General features: G+C 45.0%; 1 protein-coding gene across 1 annotated transcript; it reads left to right on the top strand.

Moving 5' to 3' along the window:
• The first annotated feature begins 13,310 nt into the window (after window positions 1-13,310).
• Window positions 13,311-16,686, top strand: LOC123097234 (uncharacterized). Its single transcript, XM_044518939.1, has 4 exons — window positions 13,311-13,541; window positions 13,662-13,841; window positions 16,201-16,216; window positions 16,363-16,686. The coding sequence occupies exons 1-4, from the start codon at window positions 13,333-13,335 to the stop codon at window positions 16,684-16,686; spliced, it is 729 nt and encodes a 242-aa protein (XP_044374874.1). The 5' UTR covers window positions 13,311-13,332.
• Window positions 16,687-17,413: the final 727 nt, after the last annotated feature.

The following is a 17,413-nucleotide window of genomic DNA, read 5'->3' as shown; positions in this document are numbered from 1 at the left end:
CCTCCCCCCTTTATATACGGAGGAGGGGGCACCCCCTTGGACACAACAATTGATAATTGATCTCTTAGCCGTGTGCGGTGCCCCCCTCCACCATAATCCACCTCGGTCATATCGTAGCGGTGCTTAGGCGAAGCCCTGCGTCGGTAACTTATTTATTTTATTTCTAATTACTTATGTATTTTACTTTAATTATTTTATTTTTATTTATTTTACTGCTGCTATTTTTATTTATTTTACTGCTGCTATTTTTACTTAATTTATTAAGGTTTATTTATTGTAGTTACTATAGTTTATTTTATTTTATTTTATTTTATTAAGGTTTATTTAGTTTTATTTATTTTATTAAGGTTTATTTATTTTATAAATATTAAAAAAATGAACATAGATGCGCTTATAGAGAAAATTCAACCTAAATTCATAATAAATTTCTATGAAATTTACTATGAATTTATGTCAAATTTCCTGTATAAGGGCATCTATTTTCACTTTAAGAGAAGCTCAGCAAGGCAGAGAGGGACGGCCTTATAAACTGATGTGAGCGCCCTTCGGTTGGCGAGGTGGGACTAAACACTGGCCGCAACTAGGACTAGGCCTTTAGTCCCGGTTTGTGGTAGGAACCGGGACTAAAGGGTGGTGGGCCAGGAGCGTGGCCCATTGGTCCCGGTTTGTCCCACCAACCGGGACCAAAGGGTCCGGACGAACCGGGACCAATGCCCCCACGAGGCCCGGCAGGTCCCTGGCCGCACGAACCGGGACCAATGCTCACATTAGTCCCGGTTCGTGACTGAACCGGGGCTAATGTGAAAACTGTCATGTGACCTAAGCCCCTTTTCCTACTAGTGTCATCAACATCGTCATCACGCCGTCATGCTGACGAAACTCTCCTTCGAGCTCTACTGGATCGTGAGTTCGCGGGACGTCACCGAGCTGAACGTGTGCTGAACACGGAGGTGCCGTACGTTCGGTACCGAGGATCGGTCGATCATGAAGACGTACGACTACATCAATCACATTGTCATAACGCTTCCGTTTACGGTCTACGAGGGTATGCAGACGACACTCTCCCCTCTCGTTGATATGCATCACCATGATCTTGCATGTGCGTAGGAATTTTCTTGAAATTACTACATTCCCCAACACTGATAACTTTAACAAAACATGATCATCTCATACAGAAATTTATATCGCATCACGTCTTGACCATATCACATCACAACATGCCCTGAAAAAACAAGTTAGACGTCCTCTACTTTGTTGTTGCAAGTTTTACGTGGCTGCTACGGGCTGAGCAAGAACCGTTCTTACCAACGCATCAAAACCACAACGATATTTCGTTAAGTATGTGTTGTTTTAACCTTCACAAGGACTGGGCATAGCCACACTCGATTCAACTAAAGTTGGAGAAACTGACACACGCCAGCCACCTGTGTGCGAAGCACGTCGGTAGAACCAGTCTCACGTAAGAGTACGCGTAATGTCGATTCGGGCCGCTTCATCCAACAATACCGCCGAATCAAAGTATGACATGCTGGTAAGCAGTATGACTTGTATCGCCCACAACTCACTTGTGTTCTACTCGTGCATATAACATCTACTCATAAACCTGGCTCGGATGCCACTGTTGGGGAACGTAGTAATTTCAAAAATTTCCTACGCACACGCAAGATCATGGTGATGCATAGCAACGAGAGGGGAGAGTGTTGTCTACGTACCCTTGTAGACCGTAAGCGGAAGCGTTATGACAACACGGTTAATGTAGTCGTACGTCTTCACGATCCGACCGATCCAAGTACCGAACGCACGGCACCTCCGAGTTCAGCACACGTTCAGCTCGATGACGTCCCTCGTACTCTTGATCCAGTTGAGGCCGAGGGAGAGTTTTGTCAACACGACGGCGTGGTGATGGTGATGATGATGTTACCGGCGCAGGGCTTCGCCTAAGCACTACGACGATATGATCGAGGTGTGTAACTGTGGAGGGGAGCACCGCACACGGCTAAGAAATCAACTTGTGTGTCTATGGGGTGCCCCCTCCCCACGTATATAAAGGAGGGAGGGAGGAGGAGGCCGGCCCTAGGAGGGGCGCGCCAAGGGAGTAGGATTCCTACTCCTAGTAGGAGTAGGATTCCTACTCCTAGTAGGAGTAGGTTTCCTCCTTTCCTAGTCCAACTAGGAGAAGGGGGAAAGGAGGGGAAGGGGAGAAGGAAGGGAGAGGGGGGCCGCGCCCCAAACCCCTTGTCCAATTCGGACTGGGCTTGGGAGGGGCGCGCGCCACCTCCTGGCTGCTGCCTCTCCTTCCACTAAGACCCATTAAGGCCCATTGACTCCCCGGACGAATTCCCGTAACTCCCCGGTACTCCGAAAAATACTCGAATCACTCGAAACCTTTCCGATGTCCGAATATAGCTTTCCAATATATCGATCTTTACGTCTTGACCGTTTCGAGACTCCTCGTGATGTCCATGATCTCATCCGGGACTCTGAACTATCTTCCGTCATCAAATCACATAACTCTTTAATACAAATCGTCATCAAAAGTTAAGCGTGCGGACCCTACGGGTTCGAGAACTACGTAGACATGACCGAGACACATCTCCGGTCAATAACTAATAGCGGAACCTAGATGCTCATATTGGCTCCTACATATTCTACGAAGATCTTTATCGGTCAAGCCGCATAACAACATACGTTGTTCCCTTTGTCATCGGTATGTTACTTGCCCGAGATTCGATTGTCAGTATCTCAATACCTAGTTCAATCTCGTTACCGGCAAGTCTCTTTACTCGTTCTGTAATGCATCATCCCGTAACTAACTCATTAGTCACATTGCTTGCAAGGCTTATAGTGATGTGCATTACTGAGAGGGCCCAGAGATACCTCTCCGACAATTGGAGTGACAAATCCTAATCACGATCTATGCCAACTCAACAAACACCATCGGAGACACCTGTAGAGCACCTTTATAATCACCCAGTTACGTTGTGACGTTTGGTAGCACACAAAGTGTTCCTCCGGTATTCTGGAGTTGCATAATCTCATAGTCATAGGAACATGTATAAGTCATGAATAAAGCAATAGCAACATACTAAAAGATCAAGTGCTAAGCTAACGGAATGGGTCAAGTTAATCACATCATTCTCTAATGATGTGATCCCGTTCATCAAATGATAACTCATGCCTATGGCTAGGAAACTTAACCATCTTTGATTAACGAGCTAGTCAAGTAGAGGCATACTAGTGACACTATGTTTGTCTATGTATTCACACATGTACTAAGTTTCCGGTTAATATAATTCTAGCATGAATAATAAACATTTATCATGATATAAGGAAATATAAATAACAACTTTATTATTGCCTCTAGGGCATATTTCCTTCAAAACTTGCATTGAAAGAAGAGATGTTTGATTGTCTCGTCATGAGTACAAAAACTACACTTCTTGCTTCCTTTCCAGTTGCGTCGAGTGAGGTTGTCTTTAGTTAGCACAACTCCTCTCCGAAGATACCACATAAAAATCTTAACTTTTAGTGGCATCTTCGATTTCCAGATTTGTTTATTATTGGCCACTGGAATCTCTGTGTGCGAGAGTGCACGATACATAGAGTCAACTGCGAAGGACCCAGATGTAGTAAGATTCCAGCGAAACACATCCCGCCCTTGTGTCAAGTTAGCCGAATCCAAATGGGATAGAAGATGTTGCCATGACATAAGGCGGGGCCCAACCAAATCCCTCCGAAATGATATATCTGGTGGGGAAGAGCTCATCACATGCGCAAGAGTATCATTCTTATCGCGTACAATGCAGTACAAGGCTGGGTACTGTTCTCGGAGAGTGGTATTTCCTAGTCACTTGTCCTCCCAGAATCCTATCTCCGAGCCATCCTTTATCGCGAAGGATCCGAAACGGAAAATGTGTTTCTTTATCGCCATTGGACCAGCCCAAAAATGCGAGTCACTGGGCTTCCAATATGCCCGGGACAACGCCTTTTGGCCTAAATACTTGTTGCGCAACAGAGTTTGCCAAACACCATCCTCGGTAAGTAGCTTGAACATCCATTTATTAAGTAAGGCAGCATTCTTGACCTGGAGGTCCTGAACACTTAAGCCTCCCTGGTCTTTCGGTCGGCAAACGACGTTCCATTTGGTTATTCTATACTTTTTATTTTCACTATATCCTTGCCAAAAAAATCTGGATCTGAAGTAATCCAGTCTTTGCAGAACCCCTTTGGGAAGTTGGAAAAATGAGAGCATGTAGAGAACCATGTTGGTGGGTTGATCAAAACTAGTCGTCCCCCAAGGAGAGCAATTTGCCTTTCCAACTGCTCAACTGTTTCTCCAATCGCTCTTCAATATGTTTCCACTCCGCATTAGTGAGACGTCGATAATGAATCGGAATTCCCAAATATTTAAGCGGGAATTGGCCTTGTGCACAGCCAAAAAAATCAGTGTATTGTGCAGCCGTCTCCTTGGCTTCTCCAAAACAGAACAATTCATTTTTGTGGAAGTTGGTTTTCAAGCCTGACATTTGCTCAAAGGCTGAAAGCCAAAGTTTCAGATTTCTCGCCTTATCAAGGTCATGTTCCATAAAAAGAATCATATCATCGGCGTATTGCAAGATAGAGAGTCCTCCATCGACAAGATGTGGCACTACTCCTGCAATTTGACCATCATGTTTGGTGCGTTCGATCAAAGTAGCCAGCATGTCAGCGACAATGTTAAATAAGATTGGAGACCGTGAGTCACCCTGACGTAATCCTTTTTTTGTCTGGAAGTAATGGCCTACATTATCATTGACTTTGATAGCCACACTGCCTCCAGTAATAAAATTTTGGATCCACTCACGCCATTTATCGGAGAAACCCTTCATTCTCAGGGTCTGCTGAAGAAAAGACCATTTGACTTTATCATATGCCTTTTCAAAGTCAATTTTCAATACTACCCCACTCATGTTCTTCCGATGCATCTCGTGAACGGTATCGTGAAGGATAACTACTCCATCGAGTATATTTCTTCCTTGCATAAAAGCCGTTTGGGATGGCCGAACAACATGATCAACAACCACATTGAGCCTATTAGCCGCTACTTTGGTGAATATTTTAAAGCTGACATTAAGGAGGCATATCGGTCTGTATTGTTGGATCCGTACAGCCTCCTTTGTCTTGGGCAACAAAACAATCTCTCCAAAATTTAGCAAACATAGATTTTTTTTTGAGTCCAAACACACTTTATTATTACTCAATAATGTTCATAGGGATACATCGAAGATCCGGTGGGTTTAGTAGCCACACATGGCGCCCAAAATCCAGACCAAAAGCGTGCTTAGCGAGGCTATGTGCCTCGAGGTTTGAGGCTCTACCTTCAAAGATGAAGGAGCAACCATTGATATCTCTAGCCGTCTCTACTATCTCCTTGATGATGCTTGCATACACTCCTCCAGTTTGATTCTGAATATCCTTGATCACACCCTGGCAGTCAGAAGCTATAATCACATGTGAGAGTGCTAGGTCGGAAGCAAGAGCAAGAGCCTCCCGGCACGCTAGAGCTTCTAGCGTGGCCGGGTCTATAATTCCATGAAATCTGATGACAGAAGAACCCAAATAGACACCCGCCGCATCTCTGCATATCGCACTACAGGAGCCTTCATTCTGATTTCTAGCAATAGCCCCATCCACTCGTATTTTGACACAACCAGGAGGCGGAGGGATCCAGCGAGGAGTAACCGGATTCTGGTTAGGAACTGAAGTTGTATTCACCTGCTTGGGCTTGCATTCCTCTAGCTCCCGGATGTATTTCAAAATGAAATTATGTGTTGAAAGTGGACTTTGGAAGATATCTTCATGCAGGGCTTGTCTCCTTGATGCAAGCTTATAGTAGAGCGGTAAAACCGGGGCTCCCCTTGGCAGCCACATCCTGGCCCGACGAAAGACGGTAAAGGTAATCGCTCTGGCGCGCTTTAGGCCCACCTCCAACGAGATGAAAAAATGGCTCGCTTCAAGTAGCTCGTAGTGGGTCAACCCAGTATTTTTCTTTTGAGAAACACGGTCAACCAGCAGGGAGCAGTTAGTTTACTTCGTTCGGTTCTTCCTTTTCCTTTCATTTGTTTTTCCTTTCTTTATACATATTTCGAAATATTTTTTTATAAATCACTGTACTTATTTTTGTCCACTAATAAAAAGGTATTATTAATCTTTTTTATGAATTTGAGAAAAAAGTAAAATTCATGAATTATAGAAATTCTTCATGTATTCATGAAGATTCAAAAATCTTTGCAAACTTAAAAAAATAGAAAAAACATAGAAGAATGTTCTATTATTATTTAAAATTATATTGTTTTAAAATATTAACATTTTTGAACGCGTTCATGAATAAGTACGGTTCTGCTCATCGAGTTAGCTTAGCCCATGACTAGGGACATGGATAATCTGCTCCCTAGCTCGAATACATATACATGAATAGTACATTCTAAAAAATACTTCCTCCGTCCCGAAATTATTGTCTTACATTTGTCTAGATACGGATGTATCTAATACTAAAACATGATTAGATACATTCGTATCTAGAAAAATATAAGACAAAATTTTTGGAACGGAGGGAGTAGTAAATAAAATGAAATAGCTCCTTGTGTGATATTTACATGTTGGAACAGTTTTACTAGGGTCGTGAGTGAGCCCGCATTTGACGCTTAATTGCGTCAAATTGGCAATATAAGAAAAGCAGCATTACAGTGACGTCGTGCGGTCACAATCAAATGAAAGAATTTCGAATTCTTCTCACCGAACATTACCTAGCGAATGGTCGGTCGAGAATTGCACAAGGTGGTCCTTTAGAATCAATAAAAAAAATTGGGGACATAAAGCGAGCTTCTATCTTCCGCCCCACCAAAGGGTCTGGTACTTAGTGTTTTGAATCTATTTTTTGTGAAAAGGATACAGAACTATTATAAAAGTTCACCGGAAGTAAAGATCACCTCAAACATAAAAAAGATCACATCGAGATTTTGTGACCCCGAGAGACCACTGTCACTGCCAGAACGAGCCACCAACCTGCCGTTGTCGCCGCTCCCCCACCAAGCCGGCTAGACCTTGTCGATGACACCCGACAAATCTTTGTGCACGTGCACCTAAGGACCAATGCCCCGGAGATACAATCATTGTCGTTGTACGCTTGAATAGATATTATGCACATGGCTCCAAATCTCGCCAGACAATGAGAAACCCTAACCTCACCGTTCCAAAAAGACAACAAGCATGTACGTCAAAGCTACATTGACTAGATGTCAAGACAGATGAACTTGAGGAGGTTTGGGGCCTGGAAGACAAAATCAAAAAAAAGGGTCGTCATCCGCCCGAGCACCACACCCTGTGAGGACTAAAAAAACATAATCTGAACTACTAACCGGAGATGAGGTATCGGGATTCCCCTCCCTGCCACCGACTGCCGGAGCAGCATGCATGCAAAGGGGAGGCGAATCCATGGGCTCTTCGGCGAAACCTGGAGGTGAGAGTTTGCCCTAGCCGCCAAAGGGATATGGAAGGAGCCACCTAGTGTTTTGAAACTTAATCAAGAGGCGAGAAATCCCTTCGCTCCAAGCATTGAGCTCATATATAAGATTTCCAAACTTCATGCAAATAAGGGTACAATTGAGGCAAAAACAAGGCTCACTCTGACAATTTCCAACAACTTGCAAAAAGGAAAGATTGTAATCCAAAAGTTTTCAAAGCAAGATATTTGGCCTTGCGTGCTATGTGCCGCATTCGCGTCATCCAGTTTCCTACAATAACTAGAAGCATAGGCGCGGGTTGTTGCACCCGGGTTTTTTTTCGCCGAAGCGGTGGCAATTATTATACTATTGATTGTAATCGGATTGCCCTGGTTCTGACTCTGATTTGCATCTCAAAGGAGAATGGATGAAATGTTGGTAAAGAGCATGTTGTGAAGAAATTATGGAATTTACACTGAAAAAAAAACCTTCTTTTTATAGGCATATAATTACCATGAGAAAAAAATTACAAATACAAAAAGTGACAATCAGCATAGTCTCTTGTAATATGTGCAAACTGGCAAAATTTTACTCATCCAACAAACTACTAATAATAAGAAATAATACTCCCTCCGTCCCATAATATAAGTCATTTTGAAGATCTTGATGCGAACTACATACATATAGACGTATTTTATAGTTTAGATTCACTCATTTTGCTCAGTATGTAGTCCATAATTGAATATCTAAAAAGACTTATATTTAGGAACGGAGGGAGTAGGTACAGCCTATAAAAGCATTCTAAACCATGGCTTTGGAGGAACTAAAATGGAAAATGGATGAATTAATAAGCTTCGTTTATGAAGAGATAGCTTCAACACCAAGAGATCAACTGACAATGGAATAGATGATTCGCCAGGTGTCATTGGGATGTACTCAACTCCAAGCAATCTTCATCCGCTTCCCAGCAACCACCAAGAAAAATTTGCATATCTTTTGTTCCGGAGCTAGCCAACACACTTGGGGGCAAACCGGCGTAGTTTTCGGCGTGGGGGCGAGCGGGTTCCCAGTCGCCGCCCTCAGGTCGCCCCGCAGACGCCCACAAATTCAGCCAAATTTCATCAAACACATCATATTTCGGCGAAATTCAGACGGTTTTTACACGATTAAAAAACTAAAAAGAAACTGCCGGCCAAAGTAGTTGCTGAGCAGGGCGTAGTCGTCGCCGGCGTCGTCGTCTGGCTCCTCCTTGACACGGCCACCCCTGCTCGATCCCTCGCCTCGGTGCGCTTGACGGTGACGCTCGATGGTCTCTTCCCTGCGGCGGCGTTCGGCGATCTCTTCCAGGGCGCGGCGCTGGCGCTCCAACTCCATGCGCGTCCAGTCGTCCCGCGCCAACTTCAGGGCGGCCTCCTCCTCGTCGTCGTCGGCCAGCTCGATCCCCGGCTCCGGCTTCACGGCGGCGAGACCCGGCTCCGCCTTCACCACCGGCAGCCCCGGCTCCCTCTTCGGCTTAACGAGGCGAGGGGGAGCCGACGAGGAGGCACGACCACCACCCTCATTGATGGTGAGGCCGCCACTGCACGTGCGCCGGCCGAGCGGCGTTTCGCCGGGCTTGGCTTTGACGGTGACGAACGCCGTCGTCCCGGTTGAGTGGGAGGAAGAGTCGGCCAAGAAGGAGGAGGAGGACGACCAGCCCATCATCCTCCTCGGCAACCACGCGCCGCCGCTCCGAGATCGCGCGGCCGGGTACTCGAGCGGCAGATTGTTGCCGCCCTCGAGGTGCTCCAGGACGCCGTGCAGCGTCCGGCCAGGGACGCCCCACCAAAGGCGGCGCCCCTCGCTGTTGTTGCGGCCGCGCGGCGTCGGCGCATTGTTGGTGGAGGCGAGCCGCTCCGCCTGTCGGCGTTCGAAGTATGCCGACCACGCTGCGTGGTTGCCGGCGGCGTACTCTGGGAGCGCCCTCTCCTCCTCCGACATGCCCGCCCGTCCGTGGCGGGAGGGCGTCGCCGTACTACGCCGCCCGTGAGGAATCAATGGAAGGCTGACCGGCTGGCAGCCTTGGCATTGATTCCCCGCAGGAAACCTGAGAGGATGAGGACGACGATGCGTCGTGGTCGCTGACTCGGCGGGCCCGCCTCGCTTTCGCGCCAAAACCATTCGCCCCCAGGCGTCCCCCAGCGCGCCGGGTTCAACCTGGGTACGCCGGCGCTAATTTCGGCCCAATCCAGCGAAAAATAGTCTCGTGGGGGCGCGACTGGGCCGATATTTCGGCGCCGGCGCTAAAAAAGGCCTTGGGGGGCCTGTTGGGGGCGCGGCTGGAGATGCTCTTAGCTTCATCTTGAAAGTACAGAAACAATTCCCACCGGTTCTGAATGTTCTACCGAGCCAGCTGCAAAATTTCGAATAAAGATTCTAGTCGAGGCAAAAGGACACAATTAGACTTTATTCTGGACTCCCTTTTAGGTTGAAATTGCCATGTGCGCATGTGTATAGATATAGCAAGGAGCATCACCAAACAATCACCAGTATGAATCCTGGCCAAGTTGCAATCAAGGCCAGCACAGTGCGTGTGCAAGCGCACATGGAAGCATCTCTAGAACTGAGGCCAAATCGATAACATATGCCATAGAAACATGGATAACATGGAAGCATCCCTTGATGGGGAATGGATCACACATATTTTGGCGGTCTACAATTGCATGCCTCAAGCCGACACTAATAATCTCTAGACAAATATCATAGCAACTGCGGCGAGGATGGCGCCGGGCAGGTAGTACTTTGGGCCATTGCCTCGCTGCCCCTCTCCGGGAGTAATAGGCCCCCGACCCTTCACAGGTGGAGCCGGTGCTGCCGCAGGTTCGACTGCAGGGGTGAACGGCCGCGACAAGGGCCGCCACGATGGCAACAGCAGCGAGCTGCCGAACCATCTCACCACAGCGGCAGTCAGTCAGCAGGCGCAGCGAGCAGCGTGGGGCGCGGGGAGGCGGTGGAGATGAGAGAAGGCGAGGCAGAGGCGACGGAGCGTGGGCTCTGGGCAAAGCTGCGTGCGTACGAGGCAGGGGCCTGTGCGGGAGCATCTATATACTACTACGTATATGGCTTTAGCGAGCTGGCGCAACCGCTCGCTCAGGCTAATAATGTCCACGTAATATCTTAATAGTGAGTTCTAGTGTATTATTAGGTGTGTATTTATAGAACCTTGTAGAGTATAAATTGTATCGTTTGTGAATGTGGCGCAACTTAGGTTCGGTAATTAGTTCAACATATGCATGGTATTGAATAGCATCGAACACTGAGAAATGTGAACATATTACCGACTCTATTATGTTTACATATAATTTGTTTATTTTACTCATCTAGACATTTGGTTTCATCTGGTGTATACAAAGAGCTAATGCTTCTAAAAAAATTATTATATACAGACTAAATATAGAAATCTAGTTTACATCCATTTTAGTACGACATGGAGGACGTCTGAGAAAGAGACTAACAAGCAAACTAAATTCATAGTCACCTATCAAATTAACTGATGTGTATCAGATTGGTTGTTACTTTGATGTGATATAGATTTTCTCCTGCAAAATTAGGATTTATTTTACATATAAAATAATCTTCTAGACTTAATAGACAATATTATCTATACTCACTAATAAATGGAGGAGTGCTTCTGCCCATCTGTCACCCAAATTTACAGAAAACTCGCTATATTTTCGGTGAACTAACCCGTAGTACAGAGTAAAGTCATAGGCGAACCCTTTTTGTATTTTTTCAGAAAACCCATTGACTTTTCAGGTAATTAACCCTGAAAAGTGCAAACTTAATCTATAGTGAATGGTCCGTTTTTCTTTCGTACCGGCGGGGACCCGGATTACAAATAAGCACCCACTAAAACCATATTGAGACGAAAGAAAACAAAAGTAACCACACATGCACACCTCTGAAAAACCCGCAGGGGAAAAACAACATATTTCTCATCTTATTCCAACCAAGCGTGCACGTGTGTGTGTGTGTGAGAGAGAGAGAGAGAGATGCTTTAGAATTGACCACGTTATGATTGTGTGAGCACTGAGATGACCGTCGGCGAGGGTGATATGGAGGATAACCGGGAACACAAATGTAATGCCCTGTTAAAATAAATGACTTGGACCTATTAAGGTCTTGAGTCATGGTTATTGGGTTAAGAGTATGTGTTATTTTTACTTCCTTTACAACACACATAATCTTTTGCTTATATAAAATATAATATTAGGCACACGCTGTTGATGAGGCAGGTCAATAGTTATAACACAACCATTGATTGGTACTTTGGGCCCACCTCGGATTGCCCGGCTGGACCGAGTGCAACTTTTCGGTGATCCGGCTGTGAGCCTGAAATTTGATTTTTTTAGTGCTGTTAAATACTTTGGAACTTCTTTTTGCAAATACCTATACAGTTCTCTACGTGTATGCAAAGTTTAATTTGATAATTTGTAGGCTGATAGAATTTTGTATACTTTTTAGCATTTTTTAGGTGTATAAGAAACAATATTTTGGTAAACATAAAGGGCTACCTGAGCCCCGATAAAAGACCTAGTTTTGCCAAGTCGACTCAGCTTTCAAAAGTATATTCTGAGTGGAAAAATTGCTTATATTTTGTTTTAAAAAGATGACGCTAATGTTATTCAATTCACGCAAAGTAGTAGTACAAATCACAAGGTGGAAAATTCCACGTGATGGCGAGAGGTGTCATCCACGTGCCACCTTAAATAAATTCTTCTTAGTGACTAGGCTAGTCTAGGCTAGCTGAAGATTCAACATTAATCTGGGTGATTGCTTCTCTCCGCCTCCGTGGAGATGCTCTTCTTCAGAGTCATCTGTCCTGGATGAAATTAGCCAGCCGCATCTCCATGTACGAAGATCATCTTTTCTAGAAACAACACAATGATTTCCACATACGAAGATCATTCATCTTGGGAGCTTTTCTAGTTAATTCTTCCCGGCACTTATCTTGGACGACGACGACGAGGACGATGACTTGGAGGAGCGTGCATAGGCGTAGGCGTCCGGCTTGAGGTCCAGTCCAGCCAGCCGTGTCGTGTATATATCACGCACGCTACTCTTAATCTCTAGCGTTTCACGGGCGAGCGCTCGATTATTAGAGGTAGGTGCATGCATTATTTGTGTGGTTGCGCATATATATAAGACTAGCCATAATGGATAGTAACATAGAGTAGTAATATAAACATGTTACTAGTCTATATTACTACCTTTATAGTGAGGAGTAACTTATGTGTGCTAACATGCAACACTTTATTTATTAGGCTATAGACACATCTTGCTTTGATATGTGTGATGTTACTCATACTACTAGTAAGAGCATGGTTAACAGTATAGCCAGCTGCTGGCTATAAGCCAGTGTCATGTCATCTACAGGTCATCTTATAGCCAACATGTATAATGATAGATCAAAAGAATGTACTACTTTTTTATTATGTGGCCCACCTTTCATTCTCACAAAGTGCCTAGGAGCACGTGCTAGAGCTGGCTCTTCACGAAGAGCCCGCTTACCTTCTCTCTCCTCTTCTCTTCCTCCAACTAAGCAGAAATATACTAGTTTAATCCTTATAGCCCGCTGACTCAGCTCTATTGTACTTGCTCTAACTAGCTATGTTACCACTTCCCTCTCTTTCTTCATTTATTTCTTGCCACATCATCTATTTTATCTAGATATGTGTGATGTTACTACCTATGTTACTCCCATTGTGGGTAGTCTAATGGTGGCATCGGCCACCCTCCTATATATAGCTCTAGGAGCTCGCACTCTATATTATAGCTCTCTCATGCACATAAACCCACATCTCCTATAGATATGACGTCGGGTTTGCCAAAATGCGTCTCTCTCATGTCTGGTTACAACGGTGCCATGTTCCTGTACCTGGGCGCCGAGAGTGCCAAGAGGCATGACGGCATCCTCACGTTTGGTCAGCTGGGGTACGATGAACCCCTCACCAGCAGCACGCACGCCCGCTTCTACTTGGATCCGTCCAAGCACAAGGATGATGAGCTCTGGCATGTCAGGTGTGTTGATGTTGGCTATGTGAATCCTAAATATGCAGAGGCCGGGTGTGTGCTCATTGTGTTGTGTATCCTTATAATTATTTATTTTGAGTCAATAAAATTCATCTTTTGTCAAAAAAGATGCGCCTACAACAACAAATACCTGATGCCTATTGCTCAGGCCAGCAGTGGTTTACTGCTGGTCGGCACCGCGGACGAACCCGAGGAGAACCTGTACAAGTCGACATGTACCTTGCTTAAGCTCACCATCCTTAGTTCGTATGAAGAACCCAAGGCTAAGAGTACAGTGTACCATGTCAGGTAATTAATTATTACTACTCATATTTGTTCATGAAAACATATATACTGTAATATATATGCGCCTTCCTATTCCTTGCCTCTTTGTGATTTCCATACGCACCTGTACCACGCAATTTTCAAATTATTCATCCAATGATATCATGTCATGCATGCATGAATGACATGCAAATAAGTTCCTTAGTGGTGTTCAAGTGAACAGAATCAAAGAGTCTAATTACTCTGACAAGAGCTTATGTAACTATATATCCTCATAGATTATGACATTAAGCATGTCTGTATGCCAATCTTTCCCCTAATTATATCTTATTTTATTTATTTTTTATTGGAAAAAATAAATGGTTACGTACTCCTGCGAGTACCACATAGATGAATATTTTATACCTCATTATTATTTTAGTATACTTCATTAATAATTACTAGATACCTCAAAATGAGTTTCATGAAAAAGTTGATGTGAGTGTGCATAGTTTAAAAGGTTTACGTATATACTTATTTGTTCATACTTGAAAAAAGTATATTACAAAAATATGTTGTAAAGGATATTTTTTCAACAAAACTCGTATTGGGGTATCTTGGAATATTTAATGAAGTATATTGAGAATGATAAGGAGGTATAATCAATGCGTATACGAGGTATATTGAAGATGGGAGTGCATACTAAAAATAATAAAGTAGTGTATATATTACCACATGATAGTATATGATGTAACTACACCCGGTAGTAGGATGTATTTTCCCTATCTATTCATAATCAATCATGATAGTATAAAGAAGAGTAGAGGTAATAAAAATTACAACCAGGTCCATGGACCACCTAGCAACAACTACAAACAATGGAGCGAGCCCAAGGCGCGCCACCGTCATCGCCCCACACTCACCGGAGCCGAGCAAACCTTGTGGTAGTAGACTTTTCAGAAAGTCGTCATGCTAAGGGCTCAAAGGACCAGCGCACCAGAGCAGCAACCATCGCTGATGAAGAGATTCATAAATTGGAAAGATCAAACATGTAACCACACAAACAAAGCCGACCGAAAACTAGATCCACCAAAGACCAGCACCGATTGTATCCCGCGAGATCCGATGGAGACACACCTCTGGACGCCCTCCGACGACGCTAGACGCACCACCGGGACGGGGATCGGACGTAGGAGACATTATTCCTACTGAGGTCCATCGCCACTGACACACAACCCTGATAACCCACAAGTATAGAGGATTATTTGTAGCCTTTTTCGATAAGTAAGTGTGTCGAACCCAACGAGGATCTAAAGGTAGAATTAATATTATCTCAAGTTCTATCGACCACGATACAACTCTACGCACACCAATGTTCGCTTTATGTAGAACAAAAAATGAAACTACTTTCTAGGTGTAATGGGATAGGTTTGCAAGATAATAAAGAACGTGAAAAATAAAAGTTCGGTGTTATTTTGATATAAGAACAATAAAGTTAATATAGCGAGTGTGAAAAGTGGTGGTAGGGTTTGCATAATTGTCCCTGGGCAATTGGTTTAGTTAATAGACCGGTGGCAAGTTTTTGTGTAAGAGGCCACTGCTAACATGTCATCCCTTACTTGGGATTCTATGCACTTATGGTTGGAACTATTAACAAGCATCTGCAACTACTAAATTACATTAAGATAAAACCCAACCATAGCATTAATATATATTGGCCCCCCTTCAATCCCGTATGAATCAATTTCTCTGGATGAAGAAGTTTCCATCAAGCCCTCCAATGTAGTCTTATCAATGTACAACTAGCCCTATGGTGTTGTGCGCGCTCATATGATGGGCACCAAATGACAGCAACATAACCACAAGTAATTTAAACCAATCATAGCAATTCACCAATTACCCATAGGAAAAAAAGAATCTACTCAAACATAATATGATTGCAACACGTCATTGGATAATAATATGAAGAATAAAGCACCATGTTCAAGTCGAGGGTACAACGGGTTGCGAGAAAGGGGCTACTCAATATAGATAAGGGAAGGTGATGGAGGTGTTGATGAAGATGACGGAGTTGTTGGAGTAGATTGTCGTCACACGATGGTTCCCTCGGCGGTGTTACGGCGCCACCGAGAGAGGGGGGAGATTCCCCCACCACTACTAGAAAACAGGCTATAGATAATATAGACACTAATGGTGCATTATACATGCGGTGCGCTACTAGTATATAGTAATGGCGCACCTATACATAGTGCGCCATTAGTATCTAAAATAGTAATGGCGCACCTAGTAAAAAGTGCGCCATTACTATGTTTGACCAAGCTTTAATCCTCTTCTGGACATAGTAATGGCGCACTTTTTCCTGATGCGTCATTGCTATTTTTGATACTAATGGCGCATTGCTTAGGAGCTGCGCCATTGTGGTAAGTGCCGCAGCCCGACCGTCCACCATCTCTCTCCTCTCTCTCGCACGGAACCCTATCCTCTTCTCCCTCACCCCACGCACACACAGACACACGTCTCTCGGCCTCGCCCCAGCCCCGATCCATGCGCCATTGTGGTTTTGTAGGCAAGTGCTCCCTCCTCTTCCTGCGCGGCGGCCCTTGCCCTCCTCTCTCTTCGGTCCCCTTCGCGCCTCCTCGCGGCAGTCGCAGCCAAGGAGCCCGAGCTCGGCGGCGACGGATCGGAAGGCAGCGGCGGCGCTGGATCTGGCAGTGGTGGAGCCGCCGCCGTCTCCACTCGCCGGGAACCGGCCAGATCCGCCCCACGAGCTTCACAGGTGCCACCCCCTCCGCCACCAGCCACGGTGGCCTCCCCCGCCCCGTATCGGCGCGGATCCAGCCGCCATCTCCCGCAGCAACGGCGGCCTCGCCCTGCTCCGCCCCCGCTGTAGGAGATATGCCCTAGAGGCAATAATAAATGTTATTGATTATCTCCTTGTTCATAATTATGTTTATGTTCCATGCTATAACTGCTGTGGTTCCCGAGCCCGTATATCCATAAAGGCTCTGGGGAGAACCCATATGCACGTGTGGAATAATAAACGGTAAAATGTATTCCTAGTCGTGCCTCTAAAACTAGCTCAAGTGTTGCATGATGATTATGTTTTCCCAATCATGGGCATGTCTATGCCAAGCAACTTTGAGGGCACAATGTCATGAAGGACATTTGTGTTGAATCGACCCGAATTGATGTTATGCTATGAGATACATTCGTCACAAGTTAATGGTTTATAACACAGAGATAGTTAATGTTTGCATAATTCCTTAGACCATGAGAGTATCGAGTTTCTTCATGCTTGCTTCATGAACTTTGGGGTTTGTTAAACGTCATCCGTAACTGGATGGCTATTACGGCGGCTTACGGGTTCATGGGAAAGTATGTTAAGTAACTTGATAGCTCGAGATTGGGATTTGCTCCTCCGACGATGGAGAGATATACTCGGGCCCACTCGGTGTTACGGTGTCCATCATCGTCTGGCCAGACACTTTGTGATTTGATCACGGGGATGCCGGAACACGAAACGAGAAAAGAGAACAAAACCGGTAACGAGGTAACTTGCATAGTGGACAAAGTGTTGGCCCACGGGGATGCAATAAATCTCACCTCAGGTGTTTGTG

This window comes from Triticum aestivum, chromosome 4D (genome assembly GCF_018294505.1).
Source record: "Triticum aestivum cultivar Chinese Spring chromosome 4D, IWGSC CS RefSeq v2.1, whole genome shotgun sequence".
NCBI lineage: Eukaryota > Viridiplantae > Streptophyta > Magnoliopsida > Poales > Poaceae > Triticum > Triticum aestivum.
The sequence above is the reverse complement of the archived record's forward strand: the minus strand, read 5'-3'. Positions and strand labels throughout refer to the sequence as shown.